At 33.6% G+C, this 15,803-nt stretch overlaps 1 protein-coding gene across 3 annotated transcripts in view; it reads left to right on the top strand.

Annotated features, from left to right (window-relative positions):
- The first annotated feature begins 7,123 nt into the window (after window positions 1-7,123).
- LOC129743992 (uncharacterized) overlaps window positions 7,124-15,803 on the top strand; it is a 157,342-nt gene continuing 148,662 nt past the window's right edge. For 2 of the 3 annotated variants that reach the window (XM_055736268.1, XM_055736270.1), the window contains exons 1-2: window positions 7,124-7,278; window positions 7,762-8,195. In XM_055736268.1, the coding sequence (XP_055592243.1) occupies window positions 8,161-8,195 (35 nt within the window). In that variant the 5' untranslated portion in view covers window positions 7,124-7,278; window positions 7,762-8,160. Of the gene's footprint in view, window positions 7,279-7,356; window positions 7,496-7,761; window positions 8,196-15,803 lie in introns of those variants that run through there. The other variant, XM_055736269.1, reaches the window with a different exon arrangement.

Below are 15,803 nucleotides of genomic sequence, written 5' to 3'. Positions count from 1 at the left end.
TCCTACTTTGGACCTAGAGCCTACTTTAGTCCTAAAATGCCGAAAACCGGAAATAACTCATTCCGTTTGCACAGATTCAAGACACTCTTATGCAAATAATGAACTCTTATTCTTACTTTTTCCTTTCATACCGCTATTCGCCATATAAAGTAATTTTAATAAAATTTTCAACGTTTTTAAAAAGTACTTTCTCTTAAGTGGTAAAACATACAGCGCAGTTAGTGGGAAGCCTTTAGTGAAATCCGAGAGATTAAGAATAAATCACATTATTTAGAAGGCCAAGCCTTATTTTAAAGGAAAACTACCATTGCTAAGATGAATATAAACTATACTATTTATTTTTCATTATATAATAGAAAATCATTGGAAAATCCGGAAAATAGGTACAGGGTCCAAATATAGGACACTTTCGGCCACGATGTTCCATTTTTAGACCTAACATCAATTTTTCAATACTAACCAATAAGTTAAGGTGTAAATTTTCATGAGAGCATAACCTATCTTGACCATTTCCAACAATTTTTTCAGCTTTAGGTAAATGAGCTACAAGTAAACACAGAACACCTCCAACAGAGGAAATTATGGTAATAATCCGAGATATTTTAAATAAAAATATATCTTCAAAATTGAGTTGTGACTTTTTTTTTAATTTAGACGTAAATATATTGCGACACCCACTCTTGGCGACAAACGTGTTAAATGAATATGCAATCATAAAGTTCGAGCACGAAGTTATATACAACAGGGCATAACTTTCTTACCATTGGGTAACCACCAACCAAATTTGGCAGAATTCTCATTATTGTGTATTGTTTACATGCTGTCAAACTCGAAGTTGTGATTTTCGATTCAAAGTGAACGAAGGTAAGCCAACGCGTGTCGAGATAAAGAATTCTTTCCAAACACCTGGAATTTCCTGACCTGTTGCACCGGCAGTTGGGAAAAATGTTGAACATTCCCCATTCAACCGTGTCCAGAGTGTTGAAGTGGTTCCAGGAGCGGTTAACGTTGGATCACGGCAAAGAAGCTGAAAGAAAACCGGGACCGGAGAATAAAAAGACGGAGGAAAAAGTGAAGCGAATGATAAAAGCAAATCCCAACGTTTCAAGCCGTGATTTGACTAAAAATATCGGCATGTAGCAGAGCTAGGTACATCCAGAATGCAAAAAAGAGAGCTGGACTCCATACACACAAGGTACAGAACTTCCCAAACCGCGATGAGCGTAACAATCGACGGCTTAAACTCGGGCACGGAAGCTTTACGAGAAGATGCAGACAAAATATAGCTGCTGTGTGATGGACGACAAAACGTATATAAATGCCGATTTTTAGCAAATTCTGGGGTTGGAGTTATTCGCCGACGAGAGCAAGTTCGATGTGGACGATAAATTAAAGAAAAAGAAAATGTCGAAGTTTGCCTCCAAATATCTCGTTTGGCATGCCATCTGCTCTTGCGGACTGAATAGTGACCATTTCGTGACAAAGGGCACAGTAAATGGCGAGATCTTCAAATCTGAGTGCCTCGAGAAGCGCCTTTTGCCGTTCTTGCAGCAGCAGCAGCTCCGCTATTTTGACCAGATTTGGCATCATGCCTCTATTCTGAAAGTGTCCTGGAGTGGTATGAGACCAATCCTGTCCATTTTGTTCCAAAGGACATGAACCTGCCAAATTGTCCGGATATGCGCCCGGTGGAGCAGTACTGGGCAATAATGAAGCAGGAACTTCGGAAGAGTAAGAAGACAGTCAAAGACGAGAAGAACATGTTAAGAAAATGGGAATAAAAAACTAAGAAACTGGTACCGGATGTCCCTGTAAAGAATTTATGTGCCCTCCATCAATTGTTTACAGTGTCAAGAGAAAATGAGTTCAATTTTACACACAAGGCTTCATCGATTAACTTTTCTTTTGATTTTTGAAGTAAATACTTGTATAAAACTACCCTAAAATTTTAGGAGAGCTAAGCAAGCCTTGGTTGAGTGCGGACGTGTTTTTCTGCTCGTGCATTTTTTTTGCGTTTAAATTTTCGGGGAAAATGAAAATTTATTACCAGAAATTTCTTATCGTAGTAAAATCCAGTTTGTTCGGAGTTTAGGTGGTCTCAAAACCCAGCTACGGAGAGCGAAAATAAGTGGTTCAATGGTGTTTAAAAGTGTGAATGGCATCTTTTGCACCGTTTGTACCCAAGTTCTGCTGTTGTTTTTTGCCAGCGGAGCATTCTTGTGCTGCCTTTAAAGCTTATAATATTAATAGTGATAGTGAATAATGGATATTTTTGTGAAATTGATCACTACAAATAATTTTTCCAAGTAAAATATTTTCACTCCCGCAGGTATCGCAAAAATTGTGTTAAGTATGTATCAACCACGTAGGGGAAAGGTTTCCTAGATGGGCCTATCGGGTTAAATGACCCTACGGCTGTTTGATGAAATGGCTGACTAGACAGCTTATCCGACCAATGCATTTTGAGGGTGATACGCTTAGAACATAAGGCAAGAAAGAATTTTATGAATTTACAAACTCAAAAAAATTCAAAAAATCATACAAGGTTTTGACACATTTTGATGTAATATTTCGACTTTTAAAAATTATACGCAAAGAAGCTTAAAACAAAAACTAGGATGGTTTTTGTTTCTTACTCAAATGAACTTAAGAAATTAAACATATTTCAGCTTTTGTGGAGGTTTGATAACGATTATATAGTGGAATAATAGAGTGTTTTTGTATGCCCCCATCATGTTTGTAAAATGCCTCCATCCTAAAACAACAAGTTAAATAGAATAAATAAATGATTTTTATCATTGAACCTTCAAATCTAAGCTCTGAATAACATCTTAAGGGAAAATTGAAGATCTAAAAACAGATTTGATAAAGTTTTTCTCATGGATCAACTGCCTCCATAGTATGGCAACCCTAATTTTTGTTTTATTCCATAAAATTATAATATACATAGATTTTTATAAAACTTCAACTTTGTCGTACGGAAATTATCACTTTCTAGCAGTTTCAATGAAATTATACGGAAATATTGCCCAAAAAACAGAAATTTTGTTCGAAACATAAATAGGCGCATTTAGCCTGCACGGTTTGAGGTTCAGCAATTTAGACAACACTTATTATAAAATCATTTTCTTGGAAACAGAAGAAAATTGTAACATAAAAATTACTCCAATGTATAGAAAACAGATGCCTGCACACGTGTGTATAGTTTTTGTACACATATTCGATGTGATATTTGATTAAATCAGTGTTCTGCTTAATAGGCGCATATAGCCCGCTCCTCCCCTATAAACGGAAGATCATATTGGGAAGAGCGGAAAAGCTGAGATTCGATTCCCCGGCAGTGAAATGGTTTTTAGGTTAAATGGTTTCCCAAAAGTGTGTATTCGGTTCTGAATGAAAAATCAATTCACTATTTCAATTAATTATATCCAATTGATTGGTTCTTGCGTGATGAGTAATGAACCGAAAAAAATGAAAGAATGGAAAAGAAAAGCAAGATGAAAGGGGTAAAATTTCGTTGATCATTGAGGCGTTGCTTGCTATGATGTGTTTCTGAATGCAATCGGTAGAAAAACACAAACGCCAGAATAAGTGTGAAAGTGATTGCAAAGCTATAGGTCCACGTTCAAGGAGTTGAGCAAAATTTATCATGATATTATGATAATGGTATTATGGGGAAATAAATGTTATGAAAAAAAACCTTTCGAGCTCTAAACAGACTTCTAAAGGTTTAATGATCTACTGATATTTTCCGCTTCTCTTTTTTCATTTTCAAGAGCGAGTAAAGGCGCTTTATCCTTGGTCGATGACCAGAAATGGTAGTACACTGAAATCCTCAACAGTTTAACAATGAGAATTAAAATTTAAACTTAGGAACCCTTTTATTTATAACATTAAATTCTTCAAAATGCTTTTAATCTAAGGTTTATGATTTCTGTGTACAAAATAAATCATTTCCGGTTCTTCTAGAATGCGGCTAGTGATTGGCGGAGTTTCTTCACATTACGCATGGTTACTTTATCACGAAGAATTTTTCTTAGCATGCTTCCAACGATATTGCTGATTTGAAACGTACGGTACTGGTGGTCCACGTTTCTTCCTGTTCCTGTGTTCCTGATGTCTCTGCTTTCTCTGCTCCATGGTATACCCAACCACTTTGTGTTTTTGATCATTTCAATTTTTTATGTTAAAATAATTAAAGACATGAACAATAGACTGGCCCACAACGAAAAAACTCATTATATTCCACGAGGCATCCCCTAAATTTGTGCATTTAGGTGAAAAAATGACTTTCTGAAAGTTTCAGGTCATTTGGAAGAAGCACGAGCTGGCGCAAACGACTTGAAATTTGTATGGAGATTTTCGGCGAAATGTATGAAAAATCGGCATACTTTCACTCTTGGTTTTCTAAAATATGTTACCAGTATGCTAGAAAGCTCAGAATTTCAGGAATTGTAGTTCAAACAATGACAAACAAGTTTGTAGAAAATTGTGATGCGATACGAGTTAACTGTGATAAGTTATCCGCATTTTAATGTGTGATTTTTTTCGCATTTCTTTGATATATTGTGAACGGAGTATGGGCTAATAATCGCACTAACTTGATCGCAATGTCACACAATGAGAATGACAAATAGAAAGTTTGTGACCTTTCTTTTAACTTTTGCAGATATTTGTTATAAAATAAGCTACAACTTTGCCTAGGACACAAACTTTCTATCTGTTCTTCTCAATGTGTGACATTGCGATCAAGTTAGTCCTAATAGTCCACCGTTCACGATATATCGATGAAAGGTGAAAAAAATCACACATTCAATTGCAAATAACTCATCACAGTCAACTCGTATCGCATCATAATCTCTACAAACTTGTTTGTCATTGTATGAACCACAATTCCTGAAATTCTGAGCTTTCTAGCATACTGGTAACATATTTTAGAACACAAAGAGTGAAAGAATGCCGATTTTTCATACATTTTGCTGAAAATCTCCATACAAATTTCAAGTCCTTTGCGCCAGCTCGTGCTTCTTCCAAATGACCTGAAACTTTCAGAAAGTCATTTTTTCACTTGAGTGCACCAATCTAGAGGGTGCCGCGTTGAAAAAAATGTTGAAAAAATCATCCCATACAAATTTGGGCCAGTCTAATGAACAAAGACAAGAAGAATAATAAGACACTTTTATTATTCTTTGGGACTCAGATATAAGTTGTGGCTATGGAAGTACGATTAGTATAAAAGTACCCTAAAATTTTAGTTTGATTCCAAACATTATAGGAAAATTGGCATGACATTTTCGGTGTCGCAATAATTTCGTGTTCGCCCTATACAACCTTGAAACCAATTATATATTAAAATTAAATCAAAATTAGAAAAAATTACATTTAAAATAGTTTAAAAATGATCGATTTTTTTCCGGGTTACAAATGTTTGCAATGTCGTTTAATTGAAAAAAAAAAGCAGAATAAAATTGGTACAAATCAATCAAAAAAGTGTTTTAATTATGATAAACTTAAATAAGAAATCATGCAAAATTAGAATAATCATTAAACATTGACGGATATTAAATTATATCGAACGAATACTCCCATCGCTTGTGGTTTTACAACTCACGATGTAAATTCTAAACAACTCTGAAATGTGTGTGTAGCGATTTTTCTAGCGTTGTTTAGAATTTGTGTTTAGCGATGCGAGGAAGAATGACCTTAACAGGTTAAACTCATATCAAAAAGAAAAAAAAGTGTTTAGCGATGGTCCAATAATTTGCATCGCTTTCGTTGAAAAATTATCATCGGTCAAAAATATTTCGGCTGTGTAGTTAACAATAAAATATCTCCACTTAATGGATTATTGTTGCTTTATTGTGCAACAGGAGTTTGGTGAATTCACACATTGATGCATTATCGTGTTCAATCGATATCAACCCTTTTCATTCTTGTTAAACAATGAAATCAATTAACGAACCCTCGAGCACATGTGCGTAGTTACCTTAACAAACTGCAGATTCATACCAATCAAACAAGAATATAAAAAACGAGGGGTAACGAAACACATTCTAACAGTCGTTAATCACCACGGATAAAGCTAACAAGCCATCACGCGTTGTTCCGGTATCTCTTGCAAGACTCGATAATACAAAGGTGAGGTTCAAAATTAATGTTCGACAAGCTTCTTATTCGTAAGTGTAACTGCGAATTCAACAAATGTCAAATTCGAGAGATTCTGATTTTTTAGAAAAACGTAAATCAACAACGTTATTTGTTCAAGCTAGAAATTGCAATAGATTCTGGAAAAAATCAAATTAATAAACAAATATGAATATTTTGTTCCCTTAAAAATATTTCTAATTTGGTATTATTTTTGTTAAGGAACTCATAATTACTTGATCAAAGTATAAGAAATTTAGTTCTGTTATACTTGCGATCAATATTTTTGTGCCCATAAGTCTGGTCCAATAAATCTGTGCCTCTCGCAGCATCCACAGCACAGGTTGACACTACTGAACACTTTCCTAGGCAGGTAGCCCCCCACGATTTGTTGCATGTGTATTTGAAGAGAGCGCCCGAGCGAGTGTAAACTCCCCATCAACCACGTTTTCTCAGAGCGCAGCAAAGCTCCCTCTTTTTTGGAGAATCCATCTCCCCATCCACAAAACAACACAACACAAACAATCACAAAGCCGCCCGATTAATTGCTGCCGCCAGAAAGAGGTTCGTCGTCTCATCGTTTTTGTAAGGAGGATCCGCTGCATTGAAGTCTCTCAGCTGAGAAAATTCGCTCGATTCGGGGAGAAAGAGTTTGTTTGCATTTTTTCGCATGCGGAACCGCTGCTTGTTTCGAAGCGCGGAATGTGCCTAGCTCTTCAACTTTAACGACGAAAAACCAGTTCTAACCCGATCTCGGCGCGCTGGACATTGTTGTTGTTTGATCGGTGTTGCTGCTGCTTCTCTTCGAAGGGGTTGGAGAGCGATTTCGGTAGCCGACCATCCCCGTGTCCGAAGTCCTGTCTTCGGTCTGTCTGCACAGCAGCAGGGCAAGTGGAGGAGTATCGTAAATTTTACTTTCGGTGACGTCGCCACGGACTCGGATCGATCGGTTGGCACGAGACGAGGGTGGTTGGATGGAAGCAAGAGCAAGCAAAAACGATCGCGATGATCATCATGAGGCCGAGGCTGGCGACGGACTTTTGATTTCGTTAAAGCACCCAAGAGCAGCTCGTTCGCGAATCAGTCGTTGAGGAGTCGTCGCAGCGTGAGCACGCGTGCCTTTCCGGGAAAAAGGTCTGGTTTTCTCTCATTCTGAGTGTGTGTTAGTGGTTGGCATCTTCGTTGGCTAGATCCGGGACTCTTTACATCCGGGATTGCGTGGTCCTAGCCGAGTGCGGTATCGAGCGTGTTGTTTACTCGTAACGACTAGTGATCTTGATAGTTTTCACCCTTTCCGGAGGGGAAAAGGTCATCCGCGATCTTAAGAGGGAAAAATATCGGCAGTTGAAGAGTGTGTTATGAAGCTCAATCTCCAAGTCTTATTGGCACTTGAAGATTTTAAATTGCATAAACTTTAGAGAAGTGAACTTGATCTTTTAAGACCTTTAGAATAGGGTTGGGGGATGTGTTCAAAATAGAAAAGAAATTCATCAAGTGTGATTTACTTTAAGATACTTAAAAACAAATTTCAAACATTTCAAAAATAGTTAGATTTAAGTGTTAAATTTGTAGACAGGTTATTACTATCTTTAACCAATTATTTTTTGTTTTCTATAGGATATTGTGCAAACGTGTGGTGAAAGTGATCAACAAAAAAAAATTGTAATCCAATATTGATTCAATTGGCAAAATAATTTGTGGTGCAGCAGCTGTGATCGAAAAAAATCGAGTGTGTGTTTCTTGATTCCGAAGAAAGCGAGGAAGTTGTACGGTACACACCACGTCTAGAGTAGCACGTGTGGCGGTACAAATTTAGTAGCGAGTAGTCTCATCGAGTGGGTGAAAATCGCACATGACATAACTCAGTCCAGTACAAAAGGAAAGAAGAGGAGAGCAGAAGAAAAAAAAAGTGGTCAATCAAGCTAATCAGTTTCTAACAAGAGGTGACTAGCGAGTGAGTGAAGATCGCTTCTTCAATCAACGTAGAGGAGCATCACCTCCCCGAACTTGGACGAAATGACGCGGAAAAGCAGAGCATTGTTCATTACAAGGTAGGTTTGAGAAGAATTTGACAATCAGTAATGGGCAGATGGGCATTTGAAAATTTATTTTCATCTAGAAAACCATTAATACCAGTTTATACCAAATGTGATCCTCAAAAACCTCAAAATTATTTGTAGAAAAATATTGAGAGCGGTTTAGAGGTTCAGACTTAGTTTGTAAGTTTGACGTTAGTATAAAAAATGGACCTCTGATAAAAAGAAAAAGGTTCTCAAAATAGGATTTTCAAAGCTTAGAAATTTTCATGGCAAATACGGAATTCTAATTAAAAAAAATCATATGTTTGGTTTTTTTTCAGAATTATTTAAAAAAAAATTAAAATAATATTTCACATATTCTCTTACATACAAATCATAATTTTTCAATATTCAGAATTTTTAATGCTAGACCATGCTAAATCATGAAAATTTTCTACCTTTTTAAGTTTTGAACTTAACGAACTTCTCATATTTCTAAAAGCAATTTTAGAATTAAATGTCTTTATTTTAACTCTTGAATTAAAAAATTAAAACTTTTTTTAAAAAGACATACTTGAGTTTTCTGAACTAGAGAGTAAAAAGATTGAAGACCCGATCAGGAGGGAAAAACAAAATTAAATCAAAATGAGATATTTTGATACTAATTTTTTTTATATCTAAATGAGTTATAATTCAGTACTCGTAGGATGTTAAAATATCTCAAATTATATCCAAAAATCTATACGATCATAGCTAAATTATATCAGTTTTTGATATGTTCCTATCAAGATTATATCTGGTTCAGATAGCATAGTTTGATATTAGGCAGAACAAATCCTATCAAAATTATAACTTATCAAGATATGAATGCTTCGAGAAATTTTCTAGTGGAATGTCAGTAACCCACACTATTTGCTAAAATCATGCTCCATTTTTGGTATCGATCTATTCTAAAATTGTTATCGAAATTAAAATCTTCCTAATGCTCCAAGTTTATATAAAACTATCAACAAAGTATTCACGACTTTCTAACGATAATCCGATCAGGAGAAAAAAATCAAAATGATATCAAGATGAGATATTCTGATACTCAACTTTTTTTAACAAAATGAGTTAGAATTCAGTAGAATATTAAAATATATCAAATTATATCAAAAAAACTTTCCAATCATTGCTAAATTATATCAGTTTTTGATTTACTTATGTCGAGATTATATCTCATTCATATAGCAAAGTTTTAGGTTGAGCAGAATAAAACCTTACATAATAATAACTCATCAAGATATCAATAATTCGAGAAAAATTTCCAGTGGATGTCGATAACCCACATTTTTTGCAAAAAAACATGTTCCTTTTTCGGTTTCCCCCCAGATTCAATTTTATGAATCAATGAGCGAAATTCATTAACGTACGATTTGGGCCGTTGACTTCGATGTCCATGTTTCATGTAAAGTTGTATGAATATAACAATAAGATGTTATTATAATATTTTATACCTAACAATTTGAAACAAATTTTTTATCGTTGAAAATGAATTCAATCTTTTTCAAGAATGTCAATCAGAATAAGATATATCTAACACAGATTTAAGAAACTTATAGTCGAAAACTTTTTTTACACAATTGTAACTGGAAAAAATATAAATATCTCAATGAGATATGTTTGAGTTATTGTTTTGATATGCTTTCCTGATCGGGAAATGCAGTTTACAGATGCCTTAAAAATGTATTATGTTTTAAATATGTAAAATAAGTTCTGATTTGATTCCTAGAATGAAGAAAAAAATGTAAACATTCATGATGTTGAGCCTTATCTGAAAACATACAAAAATTTATTTAAAAGCCAAATCAATCAAATTAATATGGTATTTGAGAATCTTTCTATGTTTACAATTCGATTTTTTTTATAGCAGAAAAGTTTAACAAATTTGAGTTCAATATAATCATATTTATGATATAAAATAGAAAAAATTCCTTGAAAGACATCAGTTTTTTTCATTGAATTTTTTAGATTTTTTGTGATCAAATTTGAAATTCGAATCAAAGTTTCAAAAACTTTATTTATTATTATAAAATTCCTTCAAAATAGTCACTTTTGAGCTTTAACAATTCCATTCCCATTTTTTAAATCTACTTACAATGATAAATTCTGAACATTTTTGTGATCTTTGAATTCATGTTGTATGTTTATATCACCTTTCTATACCAATGCTATGAATACTTATTATAGGGAATGATTCGAAAATAATCTGCAACACTTTGATTTGTGCATAACTTTTGACTGCATAAATGGAAATTGATAAAATTTTCAGTCAAGCTGTCAAGTAATTTAATGTAAACATGTACAAAATTCGGTTACAATCTGTCAAGTGGTTTTTAGATAGCGTCTAATACAAGAGCTTATAGAAATTTTATGGCAAGATCGAGAAAAATCCAGGAAGGTCCCAGTGGGAGACCCATAAACAGCTGGAAATAAACTATTCAAATAAAGTTAATATTGTAAATTGTGTAAGGAAACCTTGAAATCTAACAGTGAGCTTCAATTGGAATCAAAGTGAAGATGATTGATTTCATGAAGTCAAGGAATTTAAGAGGTTTTAATTAATAAGTGCTTAATTAATAATTTTTTTTTTTCAAGATAAAAAGCTGCCTACTGGTGAAACTAAAAAAAACGGTGGTCAAATCGTGCGCAAAATATTAATATCACTAGCGGGTAGATATATTTTTAAATTTCGTAATGCTTAGCGAAGCGAACTCTTGGCAGGTTTCAAGCCAGAAACTCTTCGTTGAATGTTCTGTCTGGATGTTTCAGAGATGAACGAACAAAAAAGGAAAAATTTGATGTTCAGCGCTTGAGGTGGCTGACAATCTGTAGAAGCGTTTCATAACGTAAGCTACCCAGCAAATATAAAATCGTACCAGAAATGATAGCTTAAGTCGTTTATAATAATGTTGCGAATCGGAATTCCATCTGTATAGTGAAAAATCCGTATAAAATGTCGCCTGAAGTCAGTTTAAATCGGATATGATGGAAAGTCCGCAATATCCGGGCAAATTTGGACCAAATCCAGGAGTTACTCAACACAAATCGAGGAAAAAACATGAAACAAAGTTTTTTCATCAGCAGTTTTTAAATCGTATTTTACGCTTTTAAAAAAAACTTCTTATGGTTATTTTTAATAAACTTGTTCAAAAAAATCGTTTGAGACGCATAAATAAAAAATAATTACAACAAAATATGTTTTTTTTTGTTATTTGTTTTGGCAAATTCAAAGAATAAATCCGGAAAAAATCCGGGCATTTCAACTGAAATCAGGGCAACCGGGCCGGGCCGGACTTTTGTCAAATTTTGTGTTAAATATCCGGGCAAACCCGGATAAAACCGGGCAATCTGGCAACCTTATTCTATAATGTATATGAAACGTATATCAAAACAACATAAATATATAGCTACAACAATGTTTGCCGGGTAAATTTATCATAGCTTCGACGAAATCAATTTTTCAAGTAATTTTGAAGGAAAGCTTGAGGAAACAGATAACGTTACCAAAAGTAGCCTTGATAAAAAATGGTTCAAAGCAGGGCCGCAGGAAGAGCCGGCTCTTGGGGGTGGGGGGTTTTGGTGACTGATTGTTTTCTATGGTAGTTTTGCCCAAACAATGCATGAAAAAATGTGATTTAAATGTGTTTTTTCGTTTGGCTTACTCATTAGTTTTTCTACATAAGAAATTTTTCGTTTTTAGCCTTAACATTTTTTAAAGCCATTAAAATAGTTTTCTTTTAAATTTGTATGATAAAGCTTTAAGTAACAAAATACAGAAATGACTTTTATCGATGTTTAAATGGATGTTTGATTTACTTAACATTCTAATAGATATGGCTTTTTTTAGTTTGAGCATGAAATGAGTAGTTTTAAGAAAACCTTCTTAAAAAAAAATAAATATATTCTGAAATAAAAAAAAGCAAACCAACTAAATTTTTAGCGAATTCAATGTATTCAACGATCGATGAAAAAATATCAAATTTTCAAAAGTGAAAGTAAAATATAAAAATTTTGCTCTTCAAGTCTAATTCTTGTGATTCTAGTTCGAAATTAAACTATCTAGAAAACTGCAATTTCAAAAAACTAAACAACTTACCGAGAAAATACGAAATTTCCCGCAGATTTTTTCTCGAAAAAAATTAAATGTTTCTTTTTCGACAAACATTCTTCATTCAGAATCAATGCTAAAACTTAAATCCTGTGGTTTTTTCCTTGAAAAGAAATATTTTTTTTATCGAACAAATTTAAAAATAAAATCAAATTTTACCTTATATTTGTGGTTCTCAGCTGATATTTTGGAATAACGTTATCTATCACTATTACAAGTTAGCGATCTCTTGCTATTTGAATTCTTTAATGGAGAAGTCATCTTAATTTTTTTCTGTTGATTGGAAAATTCATATACCACCTGAATCTAGATTCGAATTCTCAATATCGATCCTAAATCTGAATTCTAAATCATCATTCAAAAATTTAATTTTTAATCTTTTACCGAATTTCAAAACGTTTTCTTAATCTCAATTCCAAATTACAATTTTAATAATGTACGAAGATGAGAAATATATTTCAGAGCCCTCAACCATGTATTTATAAAAAAAAAATTGGGAAGTTTTGCGTTTCAAACATTGTTTCATTTTTCTTTTCATCCGACTTGTGAATCTGAATTTAAATATGAGTTTCCGATGAAGATTTGGTTCCAAGTCTTCAGTTAAGTTTAGTTTGTTTAAGATTTGAGTTCAATAATTTCGAACCTTAAAATGATACAAATACTCAGAACGGTTTCTAATTTTTTTTTAATTAGTAAAATTATCATTTAAATTTTGATAATCATATGCATTTTGAAATAAGTGGATCAAATTTTTTATTAATTAATCTATCTATTAAAAAAATATTCAATGATGATTCGAATTTCAAGTAAAAAATCTTAAACTAGACACAAAATCCAAAATATGAAAACAGAAATACAGTTAGGATTTTGTAGAGATACAGAACTTTCGGAAAGGAATTAATCTTATTTGAAATTTAATATAACGAACTGAGTTTCAATTAACAAGTGAGAAAATTTTGTAAAAGTGTTGCAGAATTGTGAGCCTGGGATTAGTTTTCGAGGTTCTAGCATCAGTTTTAAGTCAACTTTGTTATTTACTCAATCATCAAAATTTGATTGAGAAATAAAAATTGAGTGTAGAGTAAAAACCTCGTTTGCTTTTCCTGGACCCTCATGGAACCCCCCCTCTCCCCCAGTTCCTACGGCCATGGCTCACAGTATACATTATAGATAGCGCACGCAGTGCCCATCAAAATGGGGGTAGGCTTAATAGCGGCACGTTATCCAAACATACGGGAAGATTGTTGTGATTTTGAAAGATAAGACTCAAATTTTTATATTGAAAATCTAAATTTTTAAAGTATAAAAAAACATTCCCTGTTGGGATTTTTTTTTTAATTCATGTGTCCAAAACGAAATGTTTGGAGCAAGTTTCATGAAAAAAAACCATAAAAGGTGTTTTGGGAGCCTCAAATGAGATTCAAAAACTGCCAATCAATTTAAGAAAAAAAATGTTTTTATTGTTTTTTTTTATTTTTCCTGAGTGTTCGACCAAATTTTTACCAAAATATTGCCCGGATTTTTGGTCAACAATTTTAAAATTAATTGCCCGGATTTACGTGCTGAAAGTTCCTTAATCCTGATTTCTAGCGCCTTTCGATGACACCGTCGATGTAGTTCGCCGTTTGAGATCCAGTTGCCAGGCTACCAGGCACAGATGATATTTCGCAGGCAGCGATTCACAAATATTTGCAGTTTTTGCGTCATGCAAGAAATAAATACAAAATTCCAAAATATAAAAACTGCAATCCTAAAATTATGAAAGTTTCCCACATACATTGAAAAATAATTTTGACAGGCTCTTGCAGCTTGGACGTTTAGTTTTACAAACAATTACATATAGACTCAAATAAAGAATTTAAATGAGATGAACTATTAGAACTGCATTGATATTCACTCGTAACTCAATTTAGAAATCCATTTGAAAATCAATCAAACATGTAAAAAAAATTAAACAAAAACCAAATATCCTAGTTCTCAAAAGAATGCTTCAAATCTGTAGCTTTACCGAATGATGATGATTCGATTAACTAATAAACTAAGTAGAACGATTTAGAACGGAAACACTTTTGGCAAATTAAAGAGTAATGTGAAGTTCACAATTAGAGACTTTGGGTTCATTTCTTCTGGGATTTGAGAGAGATAATATATCATAAATAGTATTTTGTTGCTAGAGTTTATCAACGTAGAATTAATAATTTCCAGGAATACTGAATTTTAATCAGAATTGAACATGATCCCACATTTCATTTATGACGATTCCATCGTCGATAGAAACCAATGAACTCCATCGATTGATCCGGGTAGTTTTCTCGTCGATTCGGTTGTTTTGGCGGTAATCGATTCAAACAAAACCTCAAAATTGAAACCAGAAACTTTCTGCTCTCATCGACATGCCCGCAATAATCTTCAGATAGGTATCCATCTATGGATTACGTGTGTGGGCTTTGTTGTTGTTTTCTCACCGGTCGGTGTGCTCAATGAAAGTGAAACCCCATACTGGCCATCGGTATTTATGGTCGCCCAGGCCACATGTAAAGTTGGCAGCTGGAGCCTCTGGGTTCATTTCTCCAGGGATTTAAGAGTATAATATGTCATAAAGGGTATGTTGGAGTTGGCGTTTATCAACGCTGAAAATGTTTTAAAACCTTCCTTTATAGCTTGAGGAAAGAACAGCAAAACTTAATGGAAACTGCAAAAAAGAAACAAAAATCGTGAATTAATTGGTTCAGACTTTATACAGTCTATAAATTTCCTGCTGGACGACAACTTTCACAAAAGTATTTATTAGCGCTTTATCCACAAAACAGAATGAGAATTACTCACGACAGTCTATCGAAAGCATCGGAAGTTTGCATTGAAAGCCTCAAATTGGTTTGTAACATGAGAGGCAACACAAAGCACCAAAAAATTGCTTTACCTTTCAATCTTTAAGCAAGCCGAATAGATCGACAAGGAATGATATATAGTAATTTAAATTTGGCTTTTTCGGTCTTGAATGTAGATCAAACAACGGTGGTTTTTAAAATACCCCAAGTTTCGACCAGTTTTATTGGGGTTTTTCAGGGGAATTTGCTGTCTGTTAAATACTCAAGCTCGATTGATTTAAAATTTGGCTATTTCTAGTGCCAAGAATCGAAATTCCAAAAAACAATTCAATCAATTTGTTGGGACAATTTTTTTTTTGGTCTTTATTAAAGAGACTTTCAGTCATTGGCTGATCCATCTCTCATTTTGTTTGATAAAATATTTTAATATCAGGTTTTAAAGAAACAGAAAAATATATATATTTAAGGTAAGGTATTTTTTTTAAACATTTGTGTCAACAGATAATAAAAACACTAATAATGTTAGAAATCTAGTAGAGTTTTTGGCGAGTATTCACTTCAATTTTTCAAGAACTGTCTTTGGCATTTCAATTCTAATTTTTAAGTGCCATGGAAAGTGGAATGAAAACTAGAGAGATTCGTTTTAATTTTTATAGAATATAA

The sequence above is a fragment of the Uranotaenia lowii genome, chromosome 2, assembly GCF_029784155.1.
Source record: "Uranotaenia lowii strain MFRU-FL chromosome 2, ASM2978415v1, whole genome shotgun sequence".
Taxonomy (NCBI): domain Eukaryota; kingdom Metazoa; phylum Arthropoda; class Insecta; order Diptera; family Culicidae; genus Uranotaenia; species Uranotaenia lowii.
This window is presented reverse-complemented; position numbering and strand designations above follow the sequence as displayed.